A 17,447-nucleotide genomic window follows, 5' to 3' on the forward strand; every position below is an offset into this window, starting at 1 on the left:
TTGGAAATTTACACCCCCCCCCCCCACCCCCTCCCCCCAATTCAGGACTGAGACTTTCAGCTTGCATTTTTCAGAAATTAGGAGAAAAATGGACCTAACAGTCGCTCCTTCTTTTGCCATGGAGTAGATGGATGGATTATTTTTTTCTTTCAGGGTAACTTTAGAGAGAAAAATAATCTAAAGGTTGATGCTCAACCCCCCCCCCCCCCACCACCACGTCCCAAAGGAACCAATTACCAGAAAGTGAACAAGGGTAAATCAAGCTTGAGTTTAATGTGTGTCATGACCACCTGGGAGGGTTCCGGGTATTTTATGTCTTTGAAACATGTGTTTCTTTGCTCTATATGGTTGGATGTGTGATCTGCGAGTATTTTGTCCTCTGAACATTCATGATGATGAAAATGAAATGGTTCTCCGCGCGACATGAATAGCGCCCTCTGTAGTTCAGTTGAGACCAAATAATTTTTTTTTTTTACAGTGCTCAGATCCCAGACGTCCACTGTAACTGTCGGACGATAAAGAATAAGAGAGCCAGACTATAACGCTACAGACAAACGGTAAACAAAATGGAACTGTTGTGCGTACGGCACGGTATCGAATGTCCATAGAATTACTCATTTTATAATAGTAATTTTTATTTTTTGGATCATGAAAACTGTTAATTCTTTGTATTTCATGGCAACTTCCAGTGGGTCAAATTTAGAGGACCCCTGAAAGCTCTGTACAGCCGTAAACGCTGGGGCGTTGTCGTATCGATACGTTTGTGTACGACTACGACTAAGTACGAGTGCTACGACTACGAATTGCTCAGTCCATGGTGCAGTGGAAGAGAAAATGGGGAATTTCCCAAGCTTTAGTCGGGTGATCAGCCTGGACACGAACGAAGAAATCGTAAGCTGGATTGGTAGGTTAACAGAGTCTTAGTTCTTGTCATAAAACTCGGGATAAAATCCTGACACTGACAGTGAATGCTGTGATTATTTAGCTGGAGTTACCCAGCCCTGAGTTTTATCATTGGGTTGTCATCTAGGGCTGGAGCGAGTTTTTCTCGTAACTTGTAGTATAGCCTAGGCAAACATTTTTGGAAAATGTTCAATTTTGTCCCCGTTACACACTAATTGCAACTGCAACTCACCCCAAACTTGCCTGGAATAACCATTACACAGGTCCTTGAAGTAAAAAACGATCCACGATGAAGATTCAGCCTACAATTGCAGTGAAAACAGGAGGAATAACCGCTAACTTGCTGGCATGGCCAGGACCGCAATTGGTTTGTGCACAAAAAAAAATTGTGTACAATGAATGGCGGTCGATTATCAGGCACAGAGCGCTGTCAACTACTCGTTTTTGCCGGCTGCGCTGGCTGTTGGCGCATGACGTCACGCGGAAGCGTAACACCCAATGACTGTTTCATGCACTAATATGAGGTTTACCACTCGCATCACAGCTTTGGTACTGGAACCGCAACCGATTGTGCATGAAACAGTCATTGGGTGTTACGAGAAAAACTAGCTCCAGCCCTAGTCCGAGTAACTTGGACCCAACTTATCGCCTTTTTTAACATTTGGACATGGTCTGGCGATAGTGGGGTCCAAGCTAATACCGCGACCTGGACAACATCATCCTGTCACTGTCCCAAAAACCAACATTTTCCAACAAAAAACATCAGATTTCACCTTCAAAACGGCCTCCAAATTACTAGATATGCCACCTGAGGTACAAGTAGACATCGATAATTAAGATGGTTGTATTGAAGTTTACTTACGATCCGGAAAAAAAGTGAAATTTTCCGTTCATATCGGAGAGCTCCCCTCGCGATCTTGAACACGTTAAATTTCCGATCGTGTTTAATGTTTGAACGACGCGATTTCTTCTACATGCCCAGCGTACATTCGATGGTCCCCGTATCCCGAGTGCGATTCCGTTACCGAGCGCGCGCGATGCATCGATTATGATAATGAGTCACGTTTGTAAACACATAAATGTGCATTTCGAACTGTAAAAGGGAATCGGGAACCAGCTTGAACTGGTACCCGCCATAAAAGCTGCGCTAGTTCCCGACTCCCTATTATTGTTTGAAATGCACATGTATTTACAAACGTGATCCAGTCTACTCATTATCATAATCGATGCATCGCGCGCGCTCGGTAACAACCGCCATTTTGAAATCGCATGGAGGACATTTTCAGGACGATATTTGTGGAAGATGATGACTTAAAGTCGTCTTTTGGCCAGATGGATCAAAATATTGGGACCAAAGAACGTTTTTTCAAAAAGGTATGAGTTCCTCTACGACTAGGAACCTTAACTTTGGATATTTCTGTCCTGGACGAGAAGATAATCTCGATCAAAATCTGTAGCAAAATCGCTACATCATCGGGAAAAAAAATTCAGTCTGTGTGGAAGCATTGAGCGTCTGGCCGTACTACAGAGCTTGCGATAGTACTGTACGGCCAGACGCAGTCGGGCTAATGTTCAAATACTTTGTTATAATATCAGAATAAGACATATTTTAACTCATTCTTTTTAATCTTCTACTCTGATTTTGACATTTGTGTTGTTTTACCCTCCAGAGATGTGGTATCAGATATTCCTCTGGTATCTCTTCTCATCCTTCCTAATTCATTCCGGGGCTGCTGTCATCGCCTTCTGGGCCCTCCACAAACACAAGATGGGTCGACTTTATTCCCTGGTCATACTTGTGATGGGGTTCGTGGGGCCCATAACTGGAGGAATTGTAACAAGTGAGGATTCCTTTCCTTGTTGACTACTTTTTTTCAGTGTTTCAACTTGTGACCATCCACCTGTCCGGTGGATATGCAAAGTGTGACTTCAGACAGACAAATTTCAAAATGGGGAAGTACAGATCTACAAATTGAAGGACACAGTTTTTGCTAATAACTTTGATTTCATGCTAACATGATTGTCATTCTGCAATACCTTATGAAATAAACAAACATTGCTTTTCAATTTCTTTACCAAAGCTCATTGTATTTTAACTCTTCCCGCATTTAACAAGTCGGTTTTTCAAAACATCTGTCTGGTTCCAAAAACGAAAAATCGCCTTTCTAGCATTTCTGAATGTTTGAACTCCAGGCTGAGATATTTTTGCTGAATGGTTATCAAGTTTTGAGAATGTCTTCAAATGCATTTTTTTTAAATCTAATTTTAAATTTCTACAATTGTCTCAATTTCTACAGGTGTCTAATCTCAGAACTAAGTTTGTTCAAACTTCCTTTGCCTTGATTTGCCATAATGACAAATCTTTGAATGTTCCTGTCCCCATCTGCAGGTGCAATCATCGCCGGTCTGTTTATCACGTCTGAGTTCCCCATGTATCCCCTCTACGCTATGGTGTGTGGCTGGGGGCAAACCATCATGGTCGTTGTCATCTCATTCTCTCGGATACTTGCCACGCTGTGACGACGTAAGAGCGTAGAAAAAAGCCGTGCTTCTGTCTTGCACTCCGGTTCCTACTGCCGTACAAGATTCGAACCAGCCAACAACAGCAAACTCCGTGGTCAAGTGGTTAAAGACATGTACCCACTTAAACAGGAAGTCTTGGGTTCAGTTTCAATCGGAGTAGCTCTTGAGTTATTCTTTCTATACTCTAGGAAAACCACTGAGTATTATTTGATGAGGCTGCCGTCAGTACTGTCTGTGTGGTAGTAACAGTACTACATTGTACTTCTTCCTGTTCAGTATATATTTAACTGCTTTATAGAGCAAGTCACTTATGGTTTCATGATGGTCAGTTGCAGATATGGAAAACATTGTTTTTCTAATGTTTCTCCAAAAGCTTGCCCCTGGATGATAAAGCATTCCTGGCCAAAATGGCTGACTTATTAGTCAGCATGAAAATGTTGATAAAAACGTGAGTGATCACAAGCTTGAACGCAGCAATGATATAAAGCAGCTTCGTGTTATTTGGTTCACGCCCCCATTTTCTTCCCTTGCCCCTCCCACATTGAAAATGGCAGTACTTGATCCTGCATGCTTGTACTACATTGGTGCAAAACTTTGGTCCCATGTACTGGATCACAATCAATCAAAAGAAATTTGTAAAGCGCCAAAATCAAAAAGTTTGCTCTAAGGCGCTGATGGGGCACCAAAAAGAAGGAAAACTATGGTACACCTCCTGAAACAGGTGAGCTTTCAGGAGTGTCTTGAATGTATGCAGTGAGGTGGTATCTCTTATGTATTCTGGAAGTTTGTTCCAGATTCTGGGGCCGTATACAGAGAATGATCTATCAGCAAAAGAGACACAATGGGTTCTGGGCTCAACAAAGTGTAGTGAGCAGGAGGTTGATGATCGAAGTCGTCTCTCCTTATATGAAGAGTTGAACAACTAGGAAATTGATCATAGCATACATATAGTAGGAGTGTAATATGATTTCACGGGGTGACTGCATGGTGTGTTGACATGCATTGAAGCTCTTTGTATCCAGGGAAAAGGAAGCAAAAATGACTGATATTTTAAATCAGTGTTATTTATAAAGAAATATAAAGTACTACATGTATATTAAAAACTGTCCTCAAGTGTACATTTGTTGAAAGCTTTAAATTTGATATATTGGACTTTTTTCCTGTTTGTTGAATTAATTTTTAAATACCCATCTTTACGTCTTTGAAAAACGTCGCAAGTTTTGTTACTATTATATGATGTTTGTCGTCTTTGGTTGAATCTTTGAACCGAGTTTGGCTGATAATTTTGAAAGTTTTTGGGGGATATTACCTGATATTACCTGCAAATGTTGTTCCTTTAAATAAAAAAAAAACACCCTAGTGATTTCAAGTTCGTTAAATAATAGAACTCAGAATTTTTGCACTGAGATTTCCAACTATAAAAATGATATCACACTACGATGTTCGGTGCCTCTTTAACCCTAACCCCCACGGGGTGTTCTCTAGGCACCCTGCCAAATGCAACAGAATGCAGTGAACTAATACATGCCAGCCGTGGTACCAAGTACTGGTACCTACCCTGCTAAATGCAACGGAATGCAGGGGTGGAATGCATCGGATCAGGAGACTGCTAAATGCAACAACTTTTTACCACTGGTGCATTCTGTTGCATTTAGCAGAGTTAAGGGTTTTAAAGAGGCTGTGGAATGCTGAAAGTCGTTTTGTTTGTTATATTTTTTTATTGTAGTGTAGACCCATACATATCAAAATGACAAAGTCCCATTCTTTTGTAATGTGCGTTTAAATATGTTTATAAAACTGAAATTCATCGAGTAATTTGTTGGTCGGCGAGCGCATAATTGAAATCAACAGTCGTCGGGTTCTTCATAAAATGAGAAAAATCGTGACGTAATAAACAGGACTTGTTTATACTACGCTGCATCGGGAGTCCTGTTTATTACGTCACGATTTACTGTGTTTTGTTTGCTGCCCCCAACGACGACTTTTACACAAATTGCACGTTCGGGTCGAAACAGGACCTGAAAAACAGCTCTCAAAAGTACCTTTTGTACTCATTTCATGACAGACACAATAGTCATTTTTATATCATCACACCTTAGGCTACATATACCCGAAAAATGACGGAAATGTCTTCGAGCATTCCACAACCTCTTTAATACGTGTTAACACCACGCTTGGTTCTATCAGGGCCCACGCTCATCTGTAAAGGAAGCCAAAAGAAATCGTCCCAATCTCCAGCCTATTAGACTCAATTTCCAGCTGATTGGTGATTTCCTCCGTCAGGCTGGAATGCAAGGCTAACCTTAAATGTTGCTGGCGCCAAAAAGGAATAAGAAAGTTGTGTTGGTTGCTCACTATTTTATGGAATTATATTTTTGGGACTTGGTAATTTATGATTTGAAGGGGTTTTTAATTTGTGGCAGTGACATTCACTCAATGCATTTACGGCAAAACACAAAAAAAATACTGTTTCTCGAAATTATACATATATTTATTATAAATTCTATTCTCCAGAATATATAAATATAACCGTCCAATCATTGGCTGTGATCTTAGAAGTCACTGCACATTAAATATGTATTTTGTTATACAATTTGCATAGTTTCAAATTTCAAATAATTTACTTTCATGACAAATATACATTTGTACCCCAACAAATTCAACATCAAACCGCATTCCACGTATCTATAGAGAAAAATGCAGATCAGCTTCATACAAAGTAAATGCTTTATGGCAAAACAGCTTACAATTGCCAAGCACCGTTTATGCTATAAACGAGAAAAATGCAGATCAGCTTCATACAAAGTAAATGCTTTATGGCAAAACAGCTTACAATTGGCAAGCACCGTTTATACTATAAACGAGAAAAATGCAGATCAGCTTCATACAAAGTAAATGCTTTATGACAAAACAGCTTACAATTGGCAAGCACCGTTTATGCTATAAACGAGAAAAATGCAGATCAGCTTCATACAAAGTAAATGCTTTATGGCAAAACAGCTTACAATTGGCAAGCACCGTTTATGCTATAAACGAGAAAAATGCAGATCAGCTTCATACAAAGTAAATGCTTTATGACAAAACAGCTTACAATTGGCAAGCACCGTTTATGCTTTAAACAAGAAAAATGCAGATCAGCTTCATACAAAGTAAATGCTTTATGGCAAAACAGCTTACAATTGGCAAGCACCGTTTATGCTATAATACTGTAATATTGGAAAATGATTTGAGATTATGAATCCCCAATTTTTAAAGAATGGTTTTCTAAATCCTCAACAAAATCTTCACTGTGGAGGAAACCAACCACATATACAGGGTGATATTCTTTGTGCTTGAAGTTTCAAAGGGCATGGAGTTTTGTGAAAAAGTAATAGTGCATGGGCTCCATCTTCCTCAATCCTACAAAATCCTCCACTGTTTTTACCAAGTTTCAAGGATCATCAAGCCCCACGTAAAATAATAGTGGCTGGACTCTAGCTTCTGCAATCCTACAAAATCCCCCACTGTGCAGGAACCCAATGACACACTCTTTGTACCTACCAAGTTTCAAGGGGCATCATTGATCAAGCCCCATGTAAAGTACCTTCCTCATTCCTACAAAATCCTCCAAATGTCTCAGTAGATTCTCGGGATGCCGAATTGTTAGGGTTAATACACAGCACAAATAAGGCAACATTACATCCATAGTACAAGTACAGTTATGGAAAAAATTAATGTACGGATGTTCATGTGAAGTAGCCTCTTGCAATAAGCCTTTTCGGAGTTCCAACTGCGCACATTCGTAACCTGTGACAACGCACATTGTTTGTCTCAAATGCCCTTTGACAGTACCCACAATGCACAAACGGCCTATTTGTAAAGTCAGTGGCGCGATGTTGTCAAAGGCCATTTGAGACAAACAATGCGCGTTGTCACAGGTTATGAATGCGCAGTTGGAACTCCGAAAAGGCTTATTCTGTGAAATCTTTAAGAACGCGTTGACCTTTAAAATTAGTCTCATCATTTAAACTTGGCACACAGGAATTATTAATTCATTATACATCAAAATATACTCTGTTTTTGCTCGCATTATGTATATACAGGACAAACTTGAATAACGTCTTCTGAAATTTGTATTACAAGATTACCGATATTTGTTGCGGATATTTCTTTGAATCTGAAATCGGAAGTTCAAATATTATACAGAAATTCATCAATTTATATACAAGCTTTAAAGATTCAATTTCACTCTACACCTTTGCCAATGCTGCTGCCAAAAAAATGGCAAAATAGAAAATGTCAGACTGGAAGGCACAATAGACGTTTACTTATATCAATTTCTTTCTCAAGTAGGATGATCAAAGTACAAAACTGGAAGACGTTAGAATTTTGCATAGATGAGAATACAATTCAACAACACATTTATTTAAATTCTAGACAACTTAAATTTAAGACGACCAATGTGAATTACATCAAAGACACTGCAGTGTACCTTGCTTATGCAAAGGCCGCTAGATACTGTAAAAAAAGAAGTCTTAATACACAGTAGTTCACTAGTTCTTACAGGTCCAGTGGTCACGCTTTTGAAAGGCACAATTAAACCTTTGAGTAACGATTCTTATAAGGATTTCACTTGAAGATCATTTCCATTAACGTCTTATTAGGGATCTGTTCTTCAAACAGATGAAGTTACATCAGCCCCCGAATCCAAACAGCTTCCCTTGAACAACTTTCTTGGAGTGCATGGCGATCGCAGGTTGCCTAGTGACCTGCTCCGTGACCTTTTAGTCTGTCGGGCTTTCTGTTGACATGGCAACAGATGCATCTCGTCTCCTATCTGGATGGCAACGCCGCATGGCAACATCAAGTCTTGGCATCTAGATTGCCTACAAGGGACCCTCTTTTTAGAAGTCTTACTGTCTGTTGGATCCAAAATGTCCGAATCGGTTGCCGACCTCCGTAGAGAAAATTTCCGTCCGGGTATCTCGACAGAAACGCTGTCGGCGATGTTGCAGTCCACACCGCTGGAGGAGCTAGAGTCTCTTTGAGCCGAGGTACTTCTGAAGCTGGTCCTCATGGACTGGTCAAGTGAGGTCAAGGAGCTCCTCGTGGTACAGGTGATCACCGACAAGGTGGAGGGAACCAGTTCCTGGGTGGAGCTCTCAAGTCCGGGGCAAGACATCTGCCGTCTCTCCGGACCAGACATCTCCATGTTGTGCAGCGTGTGTGAGCGCCGGCGGTTCCAGGAGAGGTTGCGGGCAAACGAGGCACGTAATCTCCGGCCCAGGCTGGCCACCTGATCCGTCCGGGAGAGATTGGGTGTGTCAAAGTCCACTCCAATGCTGTCGCTTCGGATGCTGTCACCTCTGGTCCCTTTTGGCGTGGCCAGCGCCTGGCCTGGGTCTTCGTCTAGGATGCTTGTGATGGGCTCGTTGATGGATGGATGGATCAGATCTCGGTGGGCACTGAGAATCTCAACGATGTCATTAGCCGTCGGTCGTTCCTCGGGCTCAATGGACCAACAGCGCTGCATCAGAGCCGCTCTGCAGAAAAAGGAAAAACAAAGTGGTTACTGACGATGTATTGGGATAGGAATCGTATTCTAATAGACAACTGTGTGGCTGTTTCGCAAATGTCCAAATTGACTGCGACAACCGATGACACTTATTGGTCCAAGCTAGCCTTCAAGGCACTCCATCAAAGATGTTGGTGTGAATGATAATGTAAAAGTGGTACAGAATATTATACAGATGAACTTGAGATGACATTGAGATTGGCAGGCCAGATTAAATAAAGCTGTAGGTTAGTATGTATACACATCTGGGGAGTCAGGTTGGCGTAGCGGTACTTTCCTCGCCTTCCACCGCTGTCACCCAGGTTCGAATCCCGCCTGGGCCAACATGTGGATTGGGTTTTCAGTCCCTAACTGATTCCGTGGGTTTTCCTCAGAATGTTCCCCTGGGCTTTTCCTCCCACCTCTAAAAATTGTAATTTCTTCTCATTGTCTTCTCTCCACAGGTTTCTTCAGGCTTTCCGGCCACAGTGCCTAGAGCACTTTTGAGGGATCCTTGGTTTCATTGCCAGAAAGAGATAAAATAAAAAATAAACTAAATCTATGACAGAAAACCCTATTCTATAATGACAAATCAACAAAATTATGGGATAACTGAGCCTCGTCTTACAGAGGAGGGCTGCAGTCGGCCGGTGGTCTCATGGTGTTGTTATTCCGGATGTAGTCCAAGACGTCGGCGTTGCTGAACTCCTTGTAAGGAAATCCGCCAAAAGTGACCACTTCATAGATGACGATGCCCAGGCTCCAGACATCGCTCTTTGTCGTGAAGATTCCCTCGTTTACACTCTCGGGCGCCATCCACCGAACGGGCATCTTACCTGGGCAAAACCCACAAGAACAAAGGAACGCTATTAAAACAAAATAAGAGTTTTAAAGGTTAATGGATATCATTATTCACGCAAATGGGAAGTTCAAGTCAAGAAACCTTCACGGTGAAATTTGTCAGACTTGAATTGAGAGCAATTTTAGTGGGGCTTGCAGTGTGAAGACTTGAATTGTTATATCATGTGCTTGGATACTGTCATTTGTGACCCGCTCCAGGAAAAGGTGATATAAGTCACGCTGTGCCTTTACGTGTAACGACCTGCTGAAAGTTGAGAGGGTGAAATTTTACGTCAAAATCCGAAATTCTGTTTTTGTCTTAAATGACATCTTTGATACCTAAAGTTTAAGGATTCATTCGCAGAAATGTTGATTTCGATGAATTAAGTAAAAAATACCCTCATTTTATGTGCATTGTTCTCTTAATTTTACATCCAAAAACTATAATTTTAATCAATATGCAAATTAGCCAAAAGATAGTAATCTGGTTTCAAAAAAACTCCTTTTCCCAAAAATCATTGAAAATAATCATTGTAGAATCACTGTCCAAAGTTTAAAAGTGATAGTAAAACGGGAACATGTTGGTTGCTAAGATATTAAAAGTGAGCTTTTTCATGCCCAAATCTACAACAGTGCCAGCTACTTCAAAGCCTGTTTTCTCAGTTGTGTAATTTTTAAACTCCATGGAAGTAATTAATATGCAAATTTGTCATATCTCCACAACGAGAAGGGCTGTAGAGCTGTGTCATATACCAAATGAAAGCTTACATTGTGGGCTTTCCAGTCGTGTATATAACGTGAAAATCACCTTTTTCTGGAGTGTGTCACATTTCATTGGTCTAGAACGGCCATGTGTCTGGTTTATAAAAACGCATGTCACACACTCAGTGTGACATCGCACTGCTTCATTGAGCACGTTGCATGTTCGTGTGGAACCTGCTGGCGCGCTTTGCGCAATGAGAACTGCAACGTCAAACGCTCAGTCTCACGTCCGGCAGGACATCAAAACCTTCAGTTATCAAAGGGTACATCGCAGTGATTCAATTTATTTCTCACACAGTAAGTTACAACCATTGATCTTTTTTGAGTTATTGGCACGATATAACAAAACAATTGTTGACTGCTGTGATGTGACTGCCATTTTTAACCTCGGGGTGGATCCATGCGGATCCATGGTTTCAAAAGCGTCATATCTCACATCACAGCAGTCAACAATTGTTAACTGTTATAAGTTTGTGTTTGTGTTTAACGTCACGTCAAGTATGATCCAGGCTCTATAATCCTTATTCTGTTTTCCCTTACTTCTGTGACACAAAATACAAAATGAACAACACACTTTGACACTCCGACCCCCAGAACATAGTACCTTCTCTGTTGAGGCGGTAATAGTTGGAGTCGTAAGTGGCTCTTGTCATGCCAAAGTCCGCTATCTTGACGGTGTAAGAACAATCTACCAGGCAGTTACGACACGCAAGGTCCCTGTTAAAAAAAAAAAATTAACAGCACATGAAAAAACAAACCATTGTGAAAATTTCACGAAATTCATTTTTCAGGGTGACTTTAGAAAGATTGGAACTTAAGTTTTATCAGTAATTTTTAACATTTCAATTTAAAAATCTCGTGAATTTATGATACTGCACAGACAATCATGACCTGGTGGTAAGGTGGTGGTGGGTTGTGGGGGAGGGGGAGGGGTTGGTTGCTATGGGGGAGGGGTTGGTGGCTGGGGGGGGGGTTGGTGGCTATAGGGGGGGGGGGGTAAGCAGTAGTGGTGGGGAGGGGAGTAATCCAGGGGAAGGGAATATAATTATGAGGAATACGTACCCCTAGACTATTTTCGGTTTTGTTTTAAAGATTGCCTGCTATTCAGAGTGACTAGAAATAGTCATTATGCAAGTATCAAGTCATCGAATTGGCCACGGTTCCCTAAAAGCTGGCAGAAAAAAAACCCTCCTTACTATACACAGAGATGAAACTGGCATATGGCAAAAAAATCGGAAAATAGGCCAAACAAAAATACGTGTCCGAAATCGAGCTGCGCTGCAGTTACACACATGTACATGCATGTACAATACACTTCATGCCCAATTTCCTGACACCAACTCCTGCTTTATTTTCGATTCAAACAAAATTTTACGATGAAAAAAAAATGGTCAGTGTTTTCATTGCATAAAACGCCTGAGTTACGGTTAGAGTAATGGAGTCATCAACAAAGAAGTTCACTTCTTACTTGAGAAAGTCGAGGAAAAAGTCCAAAAGACTAGGGCATTGTTCATGGTGCTTCCATCATGTCCATGATTCAACCACACAACTCCACTACTCCACTTGCATTCGTACGTGGAAAAAATCAGGCATTATCATCTTTCTCTTCCAACAAATGCCAGCCTGAAAAATGTTTCGGTAATGCTCTCTTCGCTATCCTCGAGATAATCATCATGATTTTTAAAGCACTGCATTTTGTGCAACTAAATCTGAAACCTCCGAAAATCGCACAACATAATGATTTTATCCACTGGATTGTTGAAGGCTACCCGTTCCCGACCGGCCATGTGCTAGCAGACGGTACGGTGCGGTACGTGCGCTGGTACCATTGCGTACAGTACATACATGCACGCACGTGCAACACAGTGATTTTTCCATGTCACCTGTCAATGTTGAACCTTTTGTCCAGCCGGAAAAGGCTCCGATCAGTGTTATGCCCTGTGTTTCTACCGTTGAAACACTCCAATAACGACTGGTGAATGAGATTAAAACTACGTTTGCGATGATTTTAAAGTGCCATTTCCATCGACTTTTCATTGACATTTCTTAGAAATTATGATTGAAATAAAATGACATTTTGTGAAAAAATCGTTACAAAATCAAATTTTGTGGGACACATTGTAAGAAAATCAGAACTTTCGTTGGAAAATTCAAAAAGTCTGATTTCCGATTAAAATCGGAAAAGTTTCATCTCCGAATAGAGTGATCAACAAAACAAACCTGTGGACATATTTATTAGCAGCCAAGTAGCCAACGCCCATGGCAACGTCCAGTACCATAGAGGTCAGCCGCTCAGGTGACACGGACGAATCGTCGACGTGGGGTTGATTGACAAGATGGCGGCGAGCCAAGAGGAACGTCTTCAAGTCACCTGACAATTGAAACAACCAATCCTATGATCAATTTGGGGGATCACACCCTTCTCCTTCCCATGTAAAAGGAAGTTTTGATCGAGTTCAATCACGGGGGGTCATGTTGGCATACTTAAATTTCCTCGCCTTCCACCTTATAGAGAAATTGCCGTGGTTGGGTTTTCTCTTGAATGTCATCCCAGAAATTTCCTTCAGTATATAAAACTGAATATAGTGGAACATTATACCAAACACTGTTATACCGAACACCGCTATATACCGAACATTGTCCTTGGTCCTCGATTGTTGTACAAAACGTACCAAACATTGTTGTTGAAAAATGCCAACAGAAGAGCAACAAGTAACTATCATTTCCCCAAGGAATAGAATGGGAAAGCCACCCACTGCTGCAGGTAGTAAGCTAAAAAAAAACTGTGTAATTACATTATTCAATAGTCTGCATGTGTTCAAAGTCGTCTTTCAGTAACTACCAGGGCGTGCAGGGTGAAGTTCTGAAGGGCGCCATTTATTAAAACGTGAGTACCGGAGCACCGGCAGTTTACAATCGCTATACTGAACGATCGCTATTACGAACAATTTCTGTAGATCCTGCGATGCTCGTTATACCGGTGTTTCACTGTATTTCTCAATTGTCTTCTCTCTTTAGATATCTTCAGTCTTCCAAGTGCTGGAATTATTTTTTTGAAGGAAAACCTGTACGTACCATGCAACATGAAATCCATGATGGTGTATATGGGCTCCCTGCGAGTGCACACTCCTAATAGCTGGACGATGTTTTTATGATCAAATCTCTTCATCATTTCTGCCTCGCTCAAGAAATCAAGCTGTATAAAACAAACACAGGCAAATTCTGATGGTTCCTACTCTTTTTCATACCTAGTATGTAGTTAATTAGGTCACAAGCTTTTTAAAAAACTTTAAAAAAATTGGTCGGGGAGTGAGAAATATTTACATCCTTTTATGCACGACCTGCGCACACACAACGAACTGACTTGCAAGATAAGGAAGGCATCGTTTTATGCAAATTAGCAGGTAACTTGTAGCCAATAGTATAGGTTTGCTTCATTGTAATGGTTCATTCAATTTGAACTTACACCAGATTGCAACGTTGTCAAGCATTCAACTTTGTCAAGAAAAACATCAATTTAATTTGTTGGGGTCATTTCATATATCAGCACAAAAGGTATTGCGAACAGGACATTGTAACATAGTAAGTATTCGTGAAGTAAGTTCGTAAAAGGTGAACCTATTTTGAACTTCACTGCATTTTGCTGTGAACATGTTGTGATGTCACATTCACTCGCATTAACATTATGTGAAGCATGAACTGCTATATAGTATATTCCCCCAAATTCTTTTAAACTCTCTCGATTATACACCCATGACATAAATACTCAGTCATTCACAGAAAAGTTATCCGCAACACTGCCTTTAAAGCCACAAATTGTAATCACATTTATGTTACAAGGACGACTCACCTTTTCTTCAATGGTAGACTCCACTTTCAACGTCTTGACCGCCACTCCGACCCACTGGCTCCCATTCAGCATCGCTTCGCCCCCGTAAACCGTCCCAAAGGCCCCCTCTCCAAGCTTACGATTCAGAATGACGTTCTCGCGCAGTATCTCCCACTTGTCCAGTGACAGTAGGGTGCTCTGGCCTAAGGCAATGATGCCCAGGTCTTTGACTCTCTCCTCGGCTTTCTTGACTTTACGGTCATACCTACGAAAGAAATTGCATGCGGATGAAGTTAAAGATCGCGAGGTCTGTGTCTTTAACAGGTCAAAAAGTCCTGATCCTTCGGCTTGAAGGCTGAATGCACAAAACTTAATGCTCAGGGCATTCAATTGGAAGTCTCAAAAACCTCGTCTCAACACTTGATACCAATGTTGCAAGACTTATGACTAAAGACGCAAGTGTAAGTAGTAAATTCCAATATTTAGATTCTGAAGGATTAATTTCAAAGGCTTCAACTCCAAACGAGTCTTCACTTGAAAATGCCATACTTCACAGTTAAGTCTTATGACTCATGAATCGTCAAAATTTTAAACTCCATAAAGACACTAGTCTACTGAATAAAGGCTCTGGAAACCTCAGACTCACAACCCAAGTCTTTCATGGACAATTTCATGCAGCTGCTACACAGAAAGTAGATTTGCATGAACAAGTTTTGTTAACCAGTTCGTGTCGGAGGACGCGATAACATGCACTTGCTATTTTTACACACAGGCACGGCTGACAGGTTAAGACATCAAGATTGCCTCGACTTGCCACCGGATGACATCTAAATGCCCTATTGTGCAATCCACTGCACAACCCGGAGTATTGAAACATATGAGGTTTCGGCAAGAAATATCGTACAAATACTGCTGGAATGACTCTTGCGAATCAGTATTTGTGGCGTTTGCCTGTACAGTATATCAGAAGTTGGCTGAAAAATTTTGCCTTTTGCGAAAATCTAAATTTTCAGCAAAAATAATCCAGGCGCGAAGTGGTTAAGTAATAACAGGTTAAACATGACGATATGAAAGTTGGCATAATGAAGATAGCAAAAAGATAAAGATGAACTGTAGCACCAACGTAACAATTCTCTTTAGTGAGTTTGTGAGGTTCTGAAAAGAACCGGGAGAAAAAAACTCAACGTTTCGGACAGTATACTCTGCACATCAGCAGGAGACTGAGATTCCAATGGTGAACGGGTATTATGTAGTGGAACTTGAAGCAGTGAAGCTCGTGAAGGATGCAACTAGCTGGAGCAGGGGAATCTGGATGATCAATGATGCTGGACGATCAGATTAAATGTGATGCAATCAAGCTAAATGAGTCGTTTGTCGACCCTGGTCAAATTTTCTTTTTGTTACAGATTTGAAAAGAGCACAATCTCAGCATTACTGCTGTGAAAACCGCATGCTGATACCATCTTTAGTTAAAAAAATTATGGAAGTCGGAACACCAAGAGATGTGATGAAGTGATGTGATGAAGTGGTCCTATTTTGGTCTGTATCTCCAAATGAAAGTTTCTGACAAACAACTCATTTAGCTTGATTGCATCACAAATTTTGCTTTATGAAATAATTGTTTTTAACTGGTTCCCAGGAGATTTTGCTTCAATTTCACTTGATTTCCCAAGCAAAATGCACCGCTGAGTAGCGCCCTTTGGCCCCAATTTTTTTCTCTTAAGGAACAAGCATTGTGGGATGTAGACTTACGCTTTCTTCACCAAAACCACAAAGATGATGAGGATGATGAAGACAACAATAATGAGGAAGGCATTGAGGATGGCCATAGCTGACTGGCAGTCCACGCCTAGAAAGGCACGGAAACTCTCCACAGCACACTCAGCTTCATCTACAAGGAAAGAAACAGGAGGAACCAATACAAATTAATCTGTTTGTATCATAATTGGCCATTTGAATCTCCACTTATTATCAGCTCAACTTTTAACGTAAGTAATCACCTTGAAGTTTGTTTTTAAGGCAAATTGTTTATGTTATCACAATTTTTTCACTCTAGAAGTCTAGCTATGTTTTTCATATCTCATTCCGTCTTCAGCAACCCCCTTTTTAAGCACAGAGTTATTGTGCAGCATTTCGTTACCACACAAACTCAAACAAACAAGCTTTTAGCATTTTTTTTTACATTCTTACCAATAGTGCCATCATCTGGAATCTTGCCATCATTCAACCAAACGATGTCGCTGGTGTTCCATTGTAACGTTCCTGTCCATTCGCTGGAGTTGGCCACGTAAGGAATGTACAAACCTACAGGCTGCCAAAAATAGGACACAAGAAAAAAATGTGTTACTCTACAGACTTCTCTCTTTTCAGACAAATTGACAAGGCAGTTTTCAACCCTTGAAAGCAAACAGTTTTCCAAATATTTTATGGCCACAATTTTTGCTGGCACGAAGGGCCAGTTATATTTTGTCCCCTGACTGACTGACTAAGTTACTGCATGGTTACCAGGAAAGTCTAGCTAGTCTTGCTACAATTAAAAGTTGATAATGTTGATTTTTTTTCACACAACTAATCAGAATTGGATTTTTGCCCCACAACTAACCTAAATTTGAACTTAAATCAAGTTCTGATTTTGTTATTATAGACTACAGTAAGTGCACAAAGTAAGCTACTTCTATTAAATATCTGTAACATGTCTGGGAAATGTCACATTACCAACAATCCAAACCAAGCCATTTTGGGGGAAAAAGACTTAGAATCTGCTGTCTTGATACATGATGAACAATATTTCAACCTTGTCTTCCTGTGTTCTTTCCCCTATATCAACAACTTGGGGGAAAAAAAAGATGACTGATGTATATGCGCCATAGCCAGCCAAATACAAGATCATCTAATTTCCTTGATATGTCACATCGAGTTTAGACGGAACAATTAGCGGGGCCCCAAACACCAGAAATTACATCCGTCAGCGGGGCGCAGGCTGGTCGGGCATCCTGTCCCCTGGTACCCTGTCAGCACCAGTCCCCATGAGGATACGCAGTTTTTCGAGGGGGGAGG

At 40.8% G+C, this 17,447-nt stretch overlaps 2 protein-coding genes across 3 annotated transcripts in view; one reads left to right on the plus strand and one right to left on the minus strand.

Moving 5' to 3' along the window:
- The first annotated feature begins 527 nt into the window (after nucleotides 1-527).
- LOC119739323 (transmembrane protein 170B-like) lies at nucleotides 528-5,189 on the plus strand. The gene is made up of 4 exons (XM_038214208.1): nucleotides 528-766; nucleotides 798-904; nucleotides 2,574-2,744; nucleotides 3,293-5,189. Exons 2-4 carry the CDS (start codon nucleotides 835-837, stop codon nucleotides 3,421-3,423), a joined length of 372 nt encoding a protein of 123 aa, XP_038070136.1. The 5' UTR covers nucleotides 528-766; nucleotides 798-834; the 3' UTR covers nucleotides 3,424-5,189.
- Nucleotides 5,190-7,766: 2,577 nt separating this feature from the next.
- Nucleotides 7,767-17,447, minus strand: part of LOC119739188 — a 59,574-nt gene continuing 49,893 nt past the window's right edge. For both annotated transcript variants that reach the window (XM_038214021.1, XM_038214022.1), the window contains 8 exons: nucleotides 16,581-16,701; nucleotides 16,143-16,281; nucleotides 14,412-14,655; nucleotides 13,637-13,757; nucleotides 12,782-12,932; nucleotides 11,166-11,278; nucleotides 9,588-9,795; nucleotides 7,767-8,948 (listed from right to left, as the gene is read on the minus strand). In XM_038214021.1, coding sequence (XP_038069949.1) covers nucleotides 8,081-8,948; nucleotides 9,588-9,795; nucleotides 11,166-11,278; nucleotides 12,782-12,932; nucleotides 13,637-13,757; nucleotides 14,412-14,655; nucleotides 16,143-16,281; nucleotides 16,581-16,701 — 1,965 coding nt within the window. In that variant the 3' untranslated portion in view covers nucleotides 7,767-8,080. The remainder of the gene's footprint in view (nucleotides 8,949-9,587; nucleotides 9,796-11,165; nucleotides 11,279-12,781; nucleotides 12,933-13,636; nucleotides 13,758-14,411; nucleotides 14,656-16,142; nucleotides 16,282-16,580; nucleotides 16,702-17,447) is intronic.

This window comes from Patiria miniata, unplaced genomic scaffold, assembly GCF_015706575.1.
Source record: "Patiria miniata isolate m_02_andy unplaced genomic scaffold, ASM1570657v1 HiC_scaffold_30, whole genome shotgun sequence".
NCBI classification, from domain to species: Eukaryota; Metazoa; Echinodermata; class Asteroidea; order Valvatida; family Asterinidae; genus Patiria; species Patiria miniata.